This window comes from Lepidochelys kempii, chromosome 2 (genome assembly GCF_965140265.1).
Source record: "Lepidochelys kempii isolate rLepKem1 chromosome 2, rLepKem1.hap2, whole genome shotgun sequence".
Classification (NCBI taxonomy): domain Eukaryota; kingdom Metazoa; phylum Chordata; order Testudines; family Cheloniidae; genus Lepidochelys; species Lepidochelys kempii.
Genome location: NC_133257.1, coordinates 241,957,263 through 241,974,352, shown reverse-complemented (window position 1 = coordinate 241,974,352; position 17,090 = coordinate 241,957,263). Strand labels below are relative to the sequence as shown.

The 17,090-nt window shown below is 37.2% G+C and overlaps 1 protein-coding gene across 12 annotated transcripts in view; it reads left to right on the top strand.

Annotated features, from left to right (window-relative positions):
* The window catches only part of PARD3 (par-3 family cell polarity regulator), a 650,009-nt gene extending 635,180 nt beyond the window's left edge, over window positions 1-14,829 (top strand). For all 12 annotated transcript variants that reach the window (XM_073334436.1, XM_073334432.1, XM_073334435.1 and 9 more), the window contains 2 exons: window positions 8,498-8,625; window positions 12,707-14,829. In XM_073334436.1, the coding sequence (XP_073190537.1) occupies window positions 8,498-8,625; window positions 12,707-13,100 (522 nt within the window). In that variant the 3' untranslated portion in view covers window positions 13,101-14,829. The remainder of the gene's footprint in view (window positions 1-8,497; window positions 8,626-12,706) is intronic.
* Window positions 14,830-17,090: the final 2,261 nt, after the last annotated feature.

The following is a 17,090-nucleotide window of genomic DNA, read 5'->3' as shown; positions in this document are numbered from 1 at the left end:
GATTTTTTTCAACCATTCTCTCTTCATTAACAATTATTAAGCTTTTTTTTTTTAAATCCATAGTCCACTAAAGTCCAAAGTAATTTTTCTGTCAGCTCATAGTTTTGTTGAAGGGATTTAAAAAAGTTAACTTTCTCATGGCCTGCTTATTTTTTTTTGTCCCTAACCACTTATTTGTGTTTGAGAGAGAGAGAGCGAGAGAATTCACAATTGCATTGGGTGCACAACATATACGTGATGTTACTCAGCTAAAATGGAAAAGTAACGCAGGGATATGAACAAGCCATTGTTATCCTGCTGGCAAGAAATCAAGCCAATATTTGGTGTAATAAAGGTGTAATTTATATTTGTAAATAAATAGCAGTGGACATGCAAAGGAACCAGTCTACATTCAGAGTCTGGTGTGGCATCATTCTATATCAGTTAAAACTTAAGATGTTTGGTGGCGCTATGTCATATTTCCCCTCAAAAGCTGGAGACATTTTGTGTTGATATTTCAGTTCAGTGCCAATGTTTTGTGACTGGGTTTTTTTTGTTCTTTTCCATGTTGTGAGTATTAAGTCTGCTGAAACTCATCTTTGAACCAATGCTGGAGTTGTGGGATTCGGGCTATAATTTCTTCTATATCTTGTATTAAATGTATTTTTGTCTAGTCACATTTTAATTAACCGATCCCCACCTTCAATAACAAAAACACAACAACTAAGTATTATAGCCTTAAATGTCAGGGGATTGAACCACCCAATTAAAAGAAAAAAAGGAATTGAATCAATTGAAAACAGTGCATTGCTTCCCAGCCCTGCTCCAAGAAACACACCTACCACCCAAAAAGCATTAAAAACTCCTTTTCACACGAAAACTGATGCTAAAAAAGGAGCATTGCAGTTTCCATTCACAAAAACATTCCCTTCCAGTCACTCATAATCTAATTGGATGATTCAATCTGCAGAATATTGATATCATGAGGGATTGCAGTTAGACAGAATTTACTCCTAAATACTTATGCACCAAATAAAGATCCTTTATTTTTTAAGGCAACAGTTAATTTGGTCAAAACTGACTATATTACTACTGTTTTGGGTATAGGATTTTAATTGTACACTTTATTTTGCAACAGACAAATCACTGAATAGTTTCCATAAGGTAAAGGCTCAAAAACATTTAACAACCTAATGAAGAATAGATTGGTATAACAGGTGTTGGGAAATTCTCACTCCAAAATCTCTCTTCTCTGTTGCTTTATTCCACCTCAGGCCTTTTCCCTGTTTCTAAAACAGACATAATGGAAATTTTATCCTTTCTGTCACTTTTTGCTATCCTCTGATCCCTAGAAGCCTTATACAAAATCATAGGGACTTAATAGCTCATTCCTAGAAGATAAAACCTAAAATAATTTGAACAACTTACCCAACAATGCAAAACAAGAAAGGTCAGCTTTTTATGAGTATCTGCAGTTGCAACAGCACTTTAACACTATTTCTGACTGGGAAAACACATGACAGTCAATGTTGAAGCAAAGACTTGGAAGATAAACAGGAAGTACTAAAGGACAGGTAGCTGTAAATTATGCAGAAACAGGTTCATCACTAAAAGGAGAATGAGAATTTAAATATTCATAGTTTTTAAATTGATCTTAAAATTGGCTTATGATATAAGATCTTAAGAATTTTTATTCCAAGATATAAGAGCCCTGATCAAAATGTAAAAGAACTAACTATACATTAAAAGCCAAACAATGTTTTTTCTTTCCCCAAAGTCCAGAGATAGAACCATAGCCATGTAGGTGGTCCTGCCCAAAGACTCCTTCCCTTCATTCTGTATGTAAATCCTATCCTTCTCTTTGTCAACTATTAAGGGAATTAATACAATATCATACCTTCCTTGCGAAGATTTAGGTTCCCTCTTAAAAATCTTATATTTGAAAAGTATGTATTTCTAGTTCAAATTATGCTAAATTAGGCAATTCTAATTTACCCCACATGAAATGAAGGTGGCAGATTTAAAAAATGCAATTATCACATTTTGTATTTCAATATATTTATAGCTTATATAATGGAATTCATACAAATAGGACAGAATTTCAAAATTCTGAATGCACGGTGGTTGGTTTCTGCCACAGAGACTGTTATTTTTCCATCTGCGGTGATACATAAAATCAGAATCTTAATTCTAATGCTTTTCAGTTTTCAGTACGTACTCCGTAGAGAAGGTATACAAAGAGATGGAATTTTCTTATTACATGGTGTTTGAATAAAATGCCTGCTGGCAATTACTTAAAGGGAATATTACGATATGTTCTGTTTCCTGTAGCAATGTAAACAAAGAGATGGGGGTAAAAATACTCCTCAAGGACATCTCTAGATCCATAGAATGTTTTATATCATTGTACATTTTGAAACCCACAGATAATGGATTACATTTCATCTGGGTCAAGCACATCTGTACATAAAGCAGGCAAGGTCATGCTATCTTATCTATTTCTAATTCTACTGAACATAGGTACATCAAAAGTTTTTAATGCCTTAAGTCTACAAACTGGCCATGAACTTGCTGCAATTTTTGGGTTAAACTATGAAGCCTTTTCTAGAAAAGTTAAACAAATGTATTCAGATAATTAATGGTGACTTTTTTAATTGAGAAAATAATAAGGAACTATTAGCTCTATTAGTTTTTATGTAGGTGCAAGGAAATTCTGCAAATTTTAACTCAAAGTTTCTCTGAATTCTTTCACCCTGGACAGTAGGTGGTACTGTGAGTTTCATCTCTTAAGCTAGAAGATTCCCCAAAATCTTCAGAGGCCTTGGATCCAGGATTCCCCTCATATTTTCTTTCTCTCTCATGCATGCGTGCACACACACAAACTCTCCCTCTCTAGCTCTGTGATAGTGCAACTCTACAGGAACCACACAATCATGGAATCTACCGCTGCCCTAAAGGGTGTGGATTCCAACCTGCAGAGAGGGAAACTGAATACATCTGCGTTAACTTACCCACAAAAGACCCACACGTTTGGTGGTGGGATAGTTCCATGGATAGTATCCTGAACTCCCTGGAGAGACTTCTTCGATAAAGGGGGAGAATGCTGCTGAGAATTCCTGCCTTCTACACTCTCCCCAGGCTGGAGTTCACTAAAACCTCTGTCCCGCTGTTGGTGGTAGTGAAGGATACAGTATGGCCTAGAGAGATTAATGATGTCAGCGCATTCCATGCAAAATAATATCTTAGATTTGCTATTTTAATGGCATCAGTGAAGTTATAGAAATGTGTAACTTCCCCAAGCCAGATTTTAAAGTAGCGTCTATTTAAGAATAGAGCTGTTTAATTTCATACATGTCACACCTTCATGTTGAGTTTTCATTTTACAAGATGAGTATCCTGTATTCTGTTGAACGATGCTGATTGGGAAGCTACTATCATCACTTAAATGTATTGTTGAGGACTTGAACATACATTTATGTGTATAATTCAGCCTTGGTTGTTGTTGCAGCCTTGACTGCTTTTTGGTTTAAAAGGTCACTTGTCATACATCTCATCACAAACAAGGACAGAGTTCTTTGCAATTTTCACTAAGAGCTGTTGCCAGGTTTGTTTGATGGCTTCAAAGAATTATTATAATTATACTTTTCTTTGCAGTACCCTGTTCGTACAGGTGTTAACATGTTTTTGTGCTGTATTCCAAGTGCATGGTTTGTGTTGTAAGACATTAAATATTTTCACCATGGAGGTTTTCCTTTATTCTCGGTATGTATTTGTCAAGGTTCCTCCCCCACTCTGAACTCTAGGGTACAGATGTGGGGACCTGCATGAAAACCTCCTAAGCTTACTTTTACCAGCTTAGGTTAAAACTTCCCCAAGGTACAAATTAATTTTATCCTTTGTCCTTGGAATATCCACTGCCACCACCAAACTCTAACTGGGTTTACTGGGAAACGTAGTTTGGACACGTCTTTCCCCCCAAAATCCTCCCAACCCTTGCACCCCACTTCCTGGGAAACGTTTGGTAAAAATCCTCACCAATTTGCATAGGTGACCACAGACCCAGACCCTTGGATCTGAGAACAATGAAAAAGTTTTCAGTTTTCTTACAAGAAGACTTTTAATAGAAATAGAAGTAAAGAAATCCCCTCTGTAAAATCAGGATGGTAGATACCTTACAGGGTAATTAGATTCAAAACATAGAGAATCCCTCTAAGCAAAACCTTAAGTTACAAAAAAGACACACAGACAGAAATAGTCATTCTATTCAGCACAATTGTTTTCTCAGCCATTTAAAGAAATCATAATCTAACACATACCTAGCTAGATTACTTACTAAAAGTTCTAAGACTCCATTCCTGGTCTATCCCCGGCAAAAGCAGCATATAGACAGACAGAGACCCTTTGTTTCTCTCCCTCCTCCCAGCTTTTGAAAGTATCTTGTCTCCTCATTGGTCATTTTGGTCAGATGCCAGCGAGGTTACCTTTAGCTTCTTAACCCTTTACAGGTGAGAGGATTTTTCCTCTGGCCAGGAGGGATTTTAAAGGGGTTTACCCTTCCCTTTATATTTATGACAGTATTTTTGTAGTAACATAAATTATGTGCATATGTGTTGTGTTTTGGGGGCTGAAATGAAACTGACAAATCCTAACATACAAATTTCCTTTAGAAGATACATTTTACCTGTAAACTAAATTTTAGTATTGTGGCAACCCTTTTAAATACGTTTTTCTCAATTAATCATTTACAAAGAGAAAGCTTTATGTGTAGAATTGAAGTTCTCTTATCAAGTTAAGTAAAAGATGAGCAAATTTGGGAGATTTTTGGTGTGATATCACATCAATGATATATAAGGTTTTCATTAGCCATACTTTGGATGTCTAAATTCAGATCTGAATCCATTCTATAACCAACATTTACAAATGGACAGATCTAAAGGCAATCACTTAAGGTAGGTCTACATTTCAATTAGATGCCCACAGCTGGCTCGTGCCAATGGACTTGGGCTCGCGGGGCTTGAGCTAAGGGACTGTTTAATTGCATTGTCAACATTTGGGCTTGGGCTACAACCCAAGCTGTGGGACCCTCCCACCTTGCAGGGTCCTAGAACCCAGGCCGAGCATGTACGCTACCTGAGCCCTGGGAGCCTGAGTCAGGCCAACTGTGGGACTTTAATTACAGCGTAGACGTACCATAAGCAAATGAATAACTGGCCTGCTTCTTAGATGTGTTGAGCAAATTTGACTCCAAATGACTTTAATAGGAGTTGCAGGCGCTTGTCACTTCTAAAAGTCAGGGACGTTGATTTAGGTGCCTTCCTTAAGACACCTCAGCGTGAAAATGTTGACCATTGAGTGCAATTTTCAAACTTGGGTGACTACGAATCCATGCCCCGCTCAGAAACCGTTCATGGGCCTGGTGCTTTAATAGCCCACATACCTTCCCCCATACAGAGACACATTTTAGAGTCTTTAACTGGTATTAAGGTGTCTAATGCAGATTTAAGTGCCTAACTTTAAGCACCCACTTTTGACAGTTGGTACCATAACCTCTGAACATTTTTAAAGCATCTATCATTGTAGTAATGTTTCCATGGTTACTTTGTTTATATTAGTGTGTGTGAATGCGTGCGCACATAACTGTATGCACCGAACAGGTTTTCCAACCCCAAGCATTCAAAAATAATGAATCGGGTCCCCAGAAATCATGAGATTGGCTTAAAATCATTTTTTTAAAAAATAAACATGAATAATAAATATGTGAGGAAAAGATTATTTGCCTTCTGATTATTGAATGTTTATGATACTACTGCATTGCAATTTCAAGCTTTTCTCTTTAATCATTTTGTAACCAGAATGGCTAGATTCTTAATCTTATTTATTAAATGAAAGTTGAAATTCTCATATAATCACTTGCCTCCATAAAAAGGGGGCATTAAGTAAAATACAGACTATCACAAGATTGACAATAAAGTCAGGAAAATTGGAAACGTACTGTAGAAGAAGTGAAATGCTCTTCTTTTCATTTATGTCTGTCAAGTTTTGTAAGGAAATTTGTCTGTGTGAATTATTAGATATGTATATTCAGTAGAGTTTTTTAGCTCAGTGAGTTTCCTGTTTATGACACTCTGAATTTATTGCCTCATCATCACACATTTCTTTTAAGGGTTTTTTTGTTATGAATATTTGTACTGAGGCTTTGTGAGAGTAAATCTATCCCTAAAGTAGGCACCATTATTGTATCATGCACTCTTTTTCATATTTCAGAGTAGCAGCTGTGTTAGTCTGTATCCGCAAAAGCATAAGCTCAAATAAATTGGTTAGTCTCTAAGGTGCCACAAGTCCTCCTTTTCTCTTTCCTATGCTTCCCTGTACCAGTCATTTTCCTTTTTATGCTTTCAAACTGATTCTTGTACACGATAATCTTCTACTAACAAGTAAAACAGTTGCTCTCCAAATTTTGTCAGATTTTGAGCTGCTGCTGATGTTCCATCTGATGCATATCATTGTTCAAAACAGAGGTTCTGGCAGCTGTAGACCTGTCTCACATTTTATGTTTTACTGGCTACTTTCAAGTACCTGAATTCTTATTAAAACAAAGGAGCAGCTTAAGTCAAGAATTACAACTCTTTTTTTTTTTTTACATTTGCCTTCAAAATGTGAGGAGCTTTTGAAAAACCTTTTATCTTTCAGATGTGTCAGCCACTACTGCGTATGTCTGCTGCAAAAATTATAATGGCAGAAAACAAAAGAGATGTTCACTGTGAGTGAAAGAAATAGAGGAAAAGGCAAAAAGTGGCTGAACATGACTCATGCACCAACATAGCTAATAATTTTTTTAGAGAAAAGCTAAAAATTCTGGGTTTTTTTAATAACTAGTTTTCACCTATCTCTCTCACACACAACATTGTTTGCTCTATCGGCAACATACTGAAGAGCTTGAAACCATGCAATCTGAAACATGTTCATACTGGAGTCTTGTAGTGCTCTGTACTATCAAAACAATAGCCCATTTTCACCTCAACTCAATGTAATGCTCAATAATTTCAATGCCACAATTACATCCCGGCTGTAATGGTACTTGAAATCCTTGCCATGAGGTATGGGTTGCCCTAGTCTCTCCACAAGACTTGCTAGCATTTTCTCTGGAAGGATTATATATGCTTGTTGAATGGATCATATCCAAGCAGAGAGAAGTGGTATTTTGAATGGTACATTGTACGTAAGTTCAGTGTATGTACTTATTTCATAAGGAAGACAGACTTCAAGTTAAGCCGCTAAAGACTAAGGGTATATCTACACAGGCATAAAAATTATTTGGGCTCTGGGACTGAAAAATTGCTGTGTAGATGTTCAGGCTGAAACTGGAGTCTAAGCTCTGGGATCTTGCAAGCCCAAGTCAGGTGACCCAGCTGTGCCATGGAGCTTTTATCCCTGTGTAGATGTACCTTAAGAGTCAGAGTTTCAGTGGTGCTCAGCATCTGCTGCTCTTATAAGTGCTCAGTGCCTCTGAAAATCTGTCTTTAAATAAATAATCCATCATTCTTTATTTTACAGTCTCTACTTGCAGACACCACCAGCTTCCAGTTAAGGATTGTGGATTACAGTAGTACAACAGGGAACTTCCTATACTTGGTATTACTGTTATTAGAACTACCAGTTGAAGGCACTCAAAAGACTACAGGCTGAATTTTCTCTGGACAGGCACAATGGAAGGGGATTGTGACCGTGACTCCCTGATTCTGCTTTGCCTGGCCCCAAAGCAATTTGAAGCTGCAGCAGGCGAGCAGACAGTTAGGTGTGACAGAATCTCACTCTGCCACGATTCCTGCCCTTCCCTCCCTTTCCCTTACCTGCCCTCCCCCTCCCTGACACAATTCCCCCCCCCCTTATGCAGGACAATGCATCCCCGTGGGGAAGGCAGTAAGTAGTGGAGCAGGCGCAAGAGGCGACTGTCACCTCCTTCACACCAGACAGCGATTCCCCCTGTGCACAAACAACTTGCTCTGTTTGTAGCTGACTGGAGAATCCATCCCTACATGCGCACATTACTGCATTACATAGTAAGAAGCAGTGTTTGCTCTCATTTGAACTAATTAATGGTGTGCAAACATTAAGGCCGGACTGTGATATCCTTACTCACGTGGGGTCAGATCCTCAGCCGGTATAAATAGCCATAGCGTCACAGACATGATATTGATTTACCCCAGCTGAGTATCTGGTCCACCGATTTCACATGGAGTTAGGTATTCCTTCATATAAGAGCGAATCACAGTTCAACCCTTAGTATTTCTCAGATAACGTTTCCAAAATAGAGGGTTAGATTAAAATATAGCCCATAACAGATGACATTGTGTTCAAGGTCAGAATTTATTGCAGTTACGGGAAAACCAATTTGAACATTTGAATTTGAACATTTTAAAGTATGTGTGTGGATATATAACAGTAATTGAGTCAATTGCTCCTATGTAGATATTTTCATGCTTTGCTTAATTATTTTGCTTAACTTTCCATACTCTAGCCAAACTCCAAGACATACTCACAGAGTGGCAGACACTCCGTATCTGTAGAAGTTCAGATGCAGCGGCAACGACAAGAAGAAAGAGAAAGTTTCCAACAAGCTCAGCGCCAGTATAGTTCATTACCCAGGTATAGTAACTGTCTAAAACTATGTGGTATATGTGAGCCTGGAGCTAATTTCATTTGTGGAAGGAAAATGCTGTGCTTAATGCATGCACCTTAAAGCCTGGATCCTGTGGGACTATCTAGTATCATTTTCCCCCTCTAGAAAAGAATCTCTTGAGTATGAAACAGATCAGAGGAGAGAAACAAATTGAGGGGTGTTTGCACCCTTTTTGTATGTCATAGTTTTGTGTTGCTTAATTTCTTACCAAACCAAAAATCAGTCTTGTGATGTTGATACACAGACATATAGTTAAAAAAACGAGAAATCAAACAAAAGAACGTGGAGACAACCATGAAATGCTATCCAAAATTGAGCCACATCCAAGTTTCTGGCATACGGGTTTCTTCAAACTTACTGGATCATTAACATTGGAATGCTGAGAATTAATATCCTTTCGTCTAAACAAATCTGTAGTCATAAAATGTTCACAGGCCAATGAACTGATTAGAGTTAATTTTTTTAAAAAGCCAAATACGAAGTAAAATGAGTGGTCAGAATTTTACCCAGCTTGTCGTGTAGGTTACATAAGAACAGCTACACTTGAACACTGTATGTGAATGTAGAGAGTTTTTAGAATTCTCAGACGTTAATTGGGGAAATCTGTGACAAGAGCTGAGGTAGAATGGAGCTGCCTTTCGCTACGGGTACTTTAAGCTTGAAAACTTCCTTGACTTGGGTATGCCTTACATATTACTATGTTGCCCTTGCTTTGGTCCCTTTATATAGATTTTGGGGAGCTGGTAATGGTTATATATACATCTCAGCACCAGGAACTGCTGAACCCTTGCAAAAGAGGCCATTTCACTATTTTATTTTGCAGCAGCCATAGACATTTCATAGTTAAAGGTGAAGTTAGCTTAGCAATTAAGTCCCTGATTTTGAACCCCATTATCCTCTCCTCTATTCTGCAAAAGAAACCATATCTCTTGAGTTTTCACATGTCACAACTCATCTCAGAGTAGAATTTTTCTGGGAAGTTTGGAAGAAAATGAAAAAAGGAGATTAAAAGTTATGGTGGTCTGGGTTTTGGGGTTTTTTTAAGGAAACTTTTCAAAATGGCAGCTCTATTACTGTTTTTTCCCCCTATACCTCTTGCTTTCTGTAGAGTGGATTACACCTCAAACCTCAAAATAGTTTTTCTGAGAAGAAGTACAGTAGAACCTCAGAGTTACGAACACCTCAGGAATGGAGGTTGTTCGTAACACTGAAATGCTCGTAACTGAACAAAACATCATTGTTCTTTCAAAAGTTTACAACTTAACATTGACTTAATACAACTTTGAAACTTTACTATGCAGAAGAAAAATCCTGCTTTCCCTTTATTTTTTTAGGAGTTTACATTTAACACAATACTGTACTATATTTGCTTTTTTTGGTCTCTGCTGCTGCTGATTGTGTACTTCCGGTTCCAGATGAGGTTTGGGTTCAGTGGTCAGTTTTTACTCTGGTGTTCTTAACTCTGAGGTTCTACGGTATGTTTTGGGCATTTTAGTATGTCTTTCAGAGGAAGAGGTAATTAAAAAAGGTAAATAAATATAAAAAGGTTCTGACTGCGTGTACATACCCCAAACTAACTTTGGCACAGAGTGGCTTAATTAGAGGATCATGACAGTGTGAGTATGAAGAGATGGCACAGGAAGGCTCTCTCTCGAGCCATGTTATACTAGGATTTTTCAGACCTTGTAATTCTCAAAGGGTGCCGCTCCACCAGTGGACTGTCGTGATATAAATAAGGCTCAGACAGATTCAGGGGTTAGATGACATGGAGGTAAAAACACCAAACCCTGTATAAATAATAACATTAAGGGCTTGTTTGAACAAACTGGAGTCCATTTCAGGCCCATTAGCTCCGTTAAGGCATAGATCACCGGGAAAATATGAATCCTGCATTTTGAACCTGTGTTTTGGGTTTTGCTGTCGTAGCCGTCACTGTAGTATCTAAAAGCTGGAGAGCTGTAATGCAAAGTTCCAACTTCAGAAATTCATATTTTTAAAGAGAAATTTCGTTGACCACAAATTTGGAAAATAACCATAGGAAACAGAGAAGTTTAATGCGTAAGAGTGTAAGAGAAAACTTACTGAATCTATTGATTAGTGTGAAAAATGATAAGTAATGAATAAGAACGCTTATTAGTGTGCATTTGATGAGCATTTAATTGCAGGGTTCATATGACCCTTGACATGGCTACGAACACAAGTGATTATTCTCAGCTCCAGGTGAAGGGAATTGTTAGAAAATTGTGCTGCTGAAATTCTGTGGTTCAAAAAGTTGCCAGTAATAAAACAATCAAATGGGACATCAGTGAGCTCTTCAATCATCGGAGATTTTTTCATGAACCTAGGAAGAAATCTCACTATCACTAATATCGTTTGGATCACAAATTCATTGATATAATTACAGTTTTATGATTAACACGATGCACTGGTTTTATTCTTAACCTTGGTTACTTTCCATCTTGTGTAACTTCAAGCAGCTCAGTTTGTTTATCTTTTAAGTTAAAATGTTGAGCACTTTACGCAAATAAAAACCTCTTCAATTATATTTCTTAAGTCTTCCCCAAAAGACAACACAAATGGTCCAACTAATTTTGAGCTAGGACCAGAAAACAGTAATTAAATGAAGTCTATTCAGTTAGTCATTACCATTTCCCAGGTGAAACTGTTCTAAGTAATGTTTACCTCCAAGCTAATATTTCATATTGAAAAGTTATCTTGCCATATTTCAGAAACTTTGGAAGCTTTGTACCCTAAGGGTCATTCACTTTGCTCGTGTACAAGCAAGCAATAGAGCTGTGGCCCAGAGACCTTGTTTTGTAAAGAAGGGTATGCGGACATCAACAATAATAATAATAAATTACATTTATGTGGAATAGTAAAAGTTTTCATCCAGTGATCACAGAGTACATTACAAATGGGGGAAAGCATAGTCGTCGCCAAGTTACACATGTGGAAAGAGAAGCACAGAGAGGTTAAGTGACTTGCCCCATAAATCGGTAGTGGGAAGACTGCCCATGTCTCCTGACGTCCAGCTGCCTATTGAATCCACTAAGCCAAAACTGAGCCTTGTTTTTATTCTATGTGCTGACATGAAAACCTGAGCGATATATACAGCAGTGAAATGACTTTCTTATTGATTAATGCAGCAATATATTTTGCTTTACTGCATGATTCTCTTACACTAATTTTAATCTCAAAGTGGGTGTCTCTCTTATTCCAGCACAAAATTGTTTTACTTTATCATATCCAACCTTATTTTAAATTCATAAAGCATCTAGTGGCTTGACAGTAAATTAAAGATATTTCAAAACAATAATGTTTCCTTGAAATAACGTGATGATTTATTGCAAAAAAGCAATAAGAATTTGTAATTCCTATATGCATTTGATTTATTTATCTACCCTGTGGAGTCAGAAAATGAGCAAAATAGGTTATCCCTGCCATTCCTTTCAGGAAAGATATAGCATGCTGGTAAATAGTTCTGATAATACAAAACTCCCTAACTCGGGATTCTGGAGGAACATAACCTCATTGGTACTGTACATCAATGAAGAGTTTTGTCAGCAGACTTGTAAAGCTTTAAAGCAAGTATTAAATGGATCAACCTGTTGCCTTTTTAATTTTTTTCATAACTGACTTACCATTCATTACACGTGCTTGCTGTTATCTGGTTTCTCTGGCATTGTGGCAATGTTTTTGTAGACTGTTTTGTTGGTTTCCAGTTGAATTATAACATCTTAAAGTTTCTAATTATGATTGTTGTACTGGCTGCCAAATTCCGTTCCCCTACTGCAGTGCTTTGGAAATATATCTAAAATGCAAAAGAGACAAAGTGGCCATTTTGGGGGGAAAAGAAGAACACTTATCAAGAAGTCTCCGAGCTGCAAGGCTGACATCAGCTGAGAGTCCCATCTGGGGGGGGGGGGAAATCTCCTTTATGAAAAAGTTGACTTGGCTCTTGAATTCCCATTCTTCTAATGATTATTGTTTAAACATTAAGAGCATCCTGCAGATTTCTTTAAAACATTTTTCTGTTCTTATTTTCAGGCAGAGCAGAAAAAATGCAAGTTCTGTATCTCAAGATTCCTGGGAACAGAGCTACTCTCCTGGTGAAGGGTTCCAGACTGCAAAGGAAAACCCCAGGTATTCCAGCTACCAAGGATCAAGAAACGGCTACATGGGAGGACATGGCTTCAATGCACGGGTAATGCTGGAAACACAAGAACTGCTCCGTCAAGAACAGAGGCGGAAAGAGCAACAACTGAAAAAAAAGACATCTTCTGAAGGGCCTAACAACTATGACTCATATAAGAAAATTCAGGACCCTAATTATGTCCCTCCGAAAGGTCCTTTCAGGCAAGATGTACCACCTTCACCATCTCAGGTAGCCAGGCTGAACAGATTACAAACTCCAGAAAAGGGAAGGCCATTTTATTCTTGAGTTGAAGAAAAAGACGATCAACATATCATGCAATAAAGAACATTTTCATATAAAGACTTGTATTTCAAAAACTGTTTAAACTGATGGTACTAAGGAATACATCTGTTGTCTGTTTCAGTGCCTTTAGCAATATGGGCAAAGAATTGATAGGCCTTATGTCTTTGCCATTCTGTCTCAAGTGTTATATTCATGGAAGGATTTTCCACCATTTGACAATCATACTATAGGTAAGCAGCGTGTTGGTTACCAAGCGTCCTAGCCCAGTCCAGTAGTTGTCAATGGCTTATTATTAGGATTTACTCTAATGTGTTCTACTTTGCAGTGAGTTATTGCACAAAATACAGCATTGTGGCATAAATTAAAGAATTTGAAGTTGAAGAAGGCATTGACACATCTTTATTATTTCTCTTGGAGTGGAGGCTGGGTTACATATCACTCTTGAGTGGATAAAGCTTAAGTCCACTCAAGATCAAAGTTCTAAGATGTTTTATGGTGGAATCATTTACAGTCTTTGTTGATCAATATTTAATTGTCTATATTCTAAAAAAAACTGTTTTTCTCCTGTTATGCACACATTCTCTTTCTCTGAGCTCATTTAAAAAGTCTTTATCCTGATTCATAAGCAAAACAACATTACGGCTTTCAGTTATCCTGGGAATCCTTTTACAGTGTCTTATATCTTAACATGTAGTACTTTACCAGTGAAATAACTAAAGAGAGGGTATTAAATTTATAAATAAAATCTCAGTCCAGACTATGACAGATATATTTGTTCTTTCATGAAATATGAGGAATTGTGGAAAAATGTAAGGCTGGATTGTGATTTGTTTTCCTTAAAAATGTATGAGGTCATGTGAAATTGTACCTAAGAAAAGAATTAGGGAAGAATTACCCCACAATCATCCTATATATGATTATAATTCACTTGTCTTTATTGTGGGAAGGTTGGGAGGAGGGCTTAGAGCAAGACAAAATGCAATCAGACCTTCTTTTTGGATCAAAAAACTAAAAAAACAAAACTACTAAAAAAAACCCCAGAAAACAAACACATAGACCCCAACTCTTTTTTCTATCATTTGTAAAGTTTTATGGATGATCACCTTGTGATTCTATGTGTTGTACCTTTGCATTGTGGTACCACATTAAAAAGAAACTCTAAAACGTATGAATAAGAGATAAATGGAGAAAATCTGTTACACGTCATCCTGAAAACATGTTAATGTCCAAAAATAACTGAAATAAGATTGCTCTAGCAGTGATATTTTAATGTGCATATGGGATATGAGAATTTCTTTTGCAGCAGTTGGTTTTATGTTTGTTGGTCTGAACTTCATGTATGGTAAATATATAGCTGGGTTACTAAAGTGCCTGCAAATCCTTATGTGAAAAGGCTTGAGATTAAGACTCAACATATCATGCTTGAAAAAAGAAAGAAAAAAGAAAAATCGTAGATTGTGTGATTTAAAATATGCCTTTTTTTTTTTTTTTTTTTTACTGGCACATTTTATTTTTGCATCAACCAGTTTTTAGAATATATGTGACATTTCAGCACATATATCTGTCTTTATGCCTGTTTGGTAATGGTTTTTGTTGTTAATAATGTACTCCAGTGTTTAAAAATTGTTACTCATGTAAACACAGTGACATTGGATGACAATGGCTCTTTTATGCAGAGTTTACAAAACTGCGTAAAACGGCTTTCCCTGTACATATGAAATTTAGAATAAAAGGCTGTTTCCATTCTGGTCTTATCATTGCCTGTTCTATTCCTTAGTATTGCCTGCGGAGCCTTATGAAAACTGCAGCAGTCATTACCTTTAACAGTATTTAACAGATGCTATTTTATCATATTTCTAATGGTTTATGTCTGTCTTTCTGTGAGTGCTTATAAATATAGACAAAAAGAAAAGAATTATAACCCATTTGAGAACCTAAAAGCCCTCTCAGAAAAAAATCTCAGAAAAAAATGAGCTGAAATCTCTAGTGGTATTTTTAGAGCAGACCTGTGACATTGAAATGCTATTTTCTTAAGACCAGATTCTGTGGCAGTCCTCAAAGAGCGTTCTCTCCACACATCTCCACTGGAGGTAGGGACATGATGGGCAAAGTTGTAGCCAGTGGATCCATAATTAACATAGATCCCTTGGCAACTCATTGCTAAGCCAGAGAGAGTGCAGGGGTGTTTACAGAGTGTCTCCACTGGTGTTCCATAGTCAAAATGCATCAGATTCTGTCCCCAGCAGGCTGGCATGAAGAACCCCTCTTCAAAGACTGTTTACTTCAGGCTTTGCTCAGGATTAAGGTTTTGGGCCTTAAAGAAAGATGTCAACGCTGGACAAAACTTGAAAAGAGAAGACTTATAGATAAAGCATTGTTACTGTGCCAGTGAAACTCCATTAGTATTGAAGCTGAGTCTGCTTTTGTCCCTCTTCACACAGCTCCTCCTCTTCTTGGATCCTCCAGTAATGTCAGTCATAATCCTATATATGCATGACATCTGTTTGCTGCCAGGGTAGTTGTAATGTCAAATCATGCATTGTGACTTTATTGTAGGCTCTCCTGGGGAAGAGAAAGAGTGGACTTCAAGGTGCACAGGCGGGTTTTGATGCATAAATACGTTCTAAGGCTTGATTTTGAAAAGTAGCCTACATTTTTGTGGTATTCAATTAACAGTAGCCAAATAATTGCACTCACAGTTTTGCAAGCCCAACTACCATCTAGATATCTCACCTCCAGACTGTATCCATAAGTCAGCTCATTTCATGTTGCTATGGTAGCATTTGTACACACAAATAACTGTGGGCACTAAATTGTATCCATAAAAATAGAAAAAAGGTTGGAATCCTTTTTCAAAATTAGGCTCTTGAAAAACTGTTATAAAAAAAAAAAGGAACATGCATGGAAAAGTATGAAAAGCCAGATGAAAGGTGTTTTAAGAGCAAATATGACGTATGTTAAAGTTTACCCTTGCATGAAAGTCTCTCTTCAAGGTGTTAACTGTTTGCCATAATTAGATGTGTTCATAAGAACAGACAGATGTACTCTTTGGGAAATGTCTGTGTTATGTTAGCTAAGAATATTTTTTTTTTTTTTTGCCTTCATCATCCTGTCTTCTACCTGACATAGCATAGACAGGATTTCTATTATTAACTTCCTAAGTTGTGAAGGGCGATTAGGAGGAAGGAGCAAGATGCTTTAAGAGGAACTGACCTTTAATTCTGACTAGTGACTAACGCTAAAGCTCATTAAACAAACTACATTACTAGAGCAGTTCATTTGTGGACCAATTAACAGGAGACTAACTCTGGTGGGCTAGTATATCTAAGAATGGTCATGAGACAGAATTTTAGGAAACTTTTAGAGGGCTCCAGCAGTGGGTGTTGTCTTACAAAATCAGTCAGAATTCTTTTTCTCCCTAGATCTCCTACAATCATCCTTGAATCCTCCTGTATTTTATCAAAATAATTTGTTAATGCTATTGTAATTCCATGGGAGAGTTTTATATTATGAACGTATGAGTTTCCTGCCTTTCTGTAAAAGTATGTTTCCCTTCTTGGTAGAGAGCCTCCCTGGAAACAAGACTGTGGCCTCAGTGAATTATTTTTTCTGGCCCAAATATTTTCAAGTACATCTTTGAGGACTCCTGCCATCAAAAACAGTTACAATGGCATGGTGCCCAGCATAGCACAGACATGACGTACAACTGCCATTTATTGCTGGCAAACAGCAGCAAGGACAACAAAAGAAATTTTTAAACCAATCATGACCTTGGATATATTGTTCAGGTTTCCAGAATCTACTAATGTCTGGCTCACGTTCATTCTGTTTACGAGTGTCAGTGGCATAGCATTGATCTCTGCTGCTTATGTTGGGAAGAAGCTCTGGCCAGACAATGCAGAGATGTGCCAGATGAGCAGTGTCAGCTGAAGACAGCATACACTTGAGTAATTCAAATCTTTGAACTTATATTGTTGAGTCTTAAAGTGAATT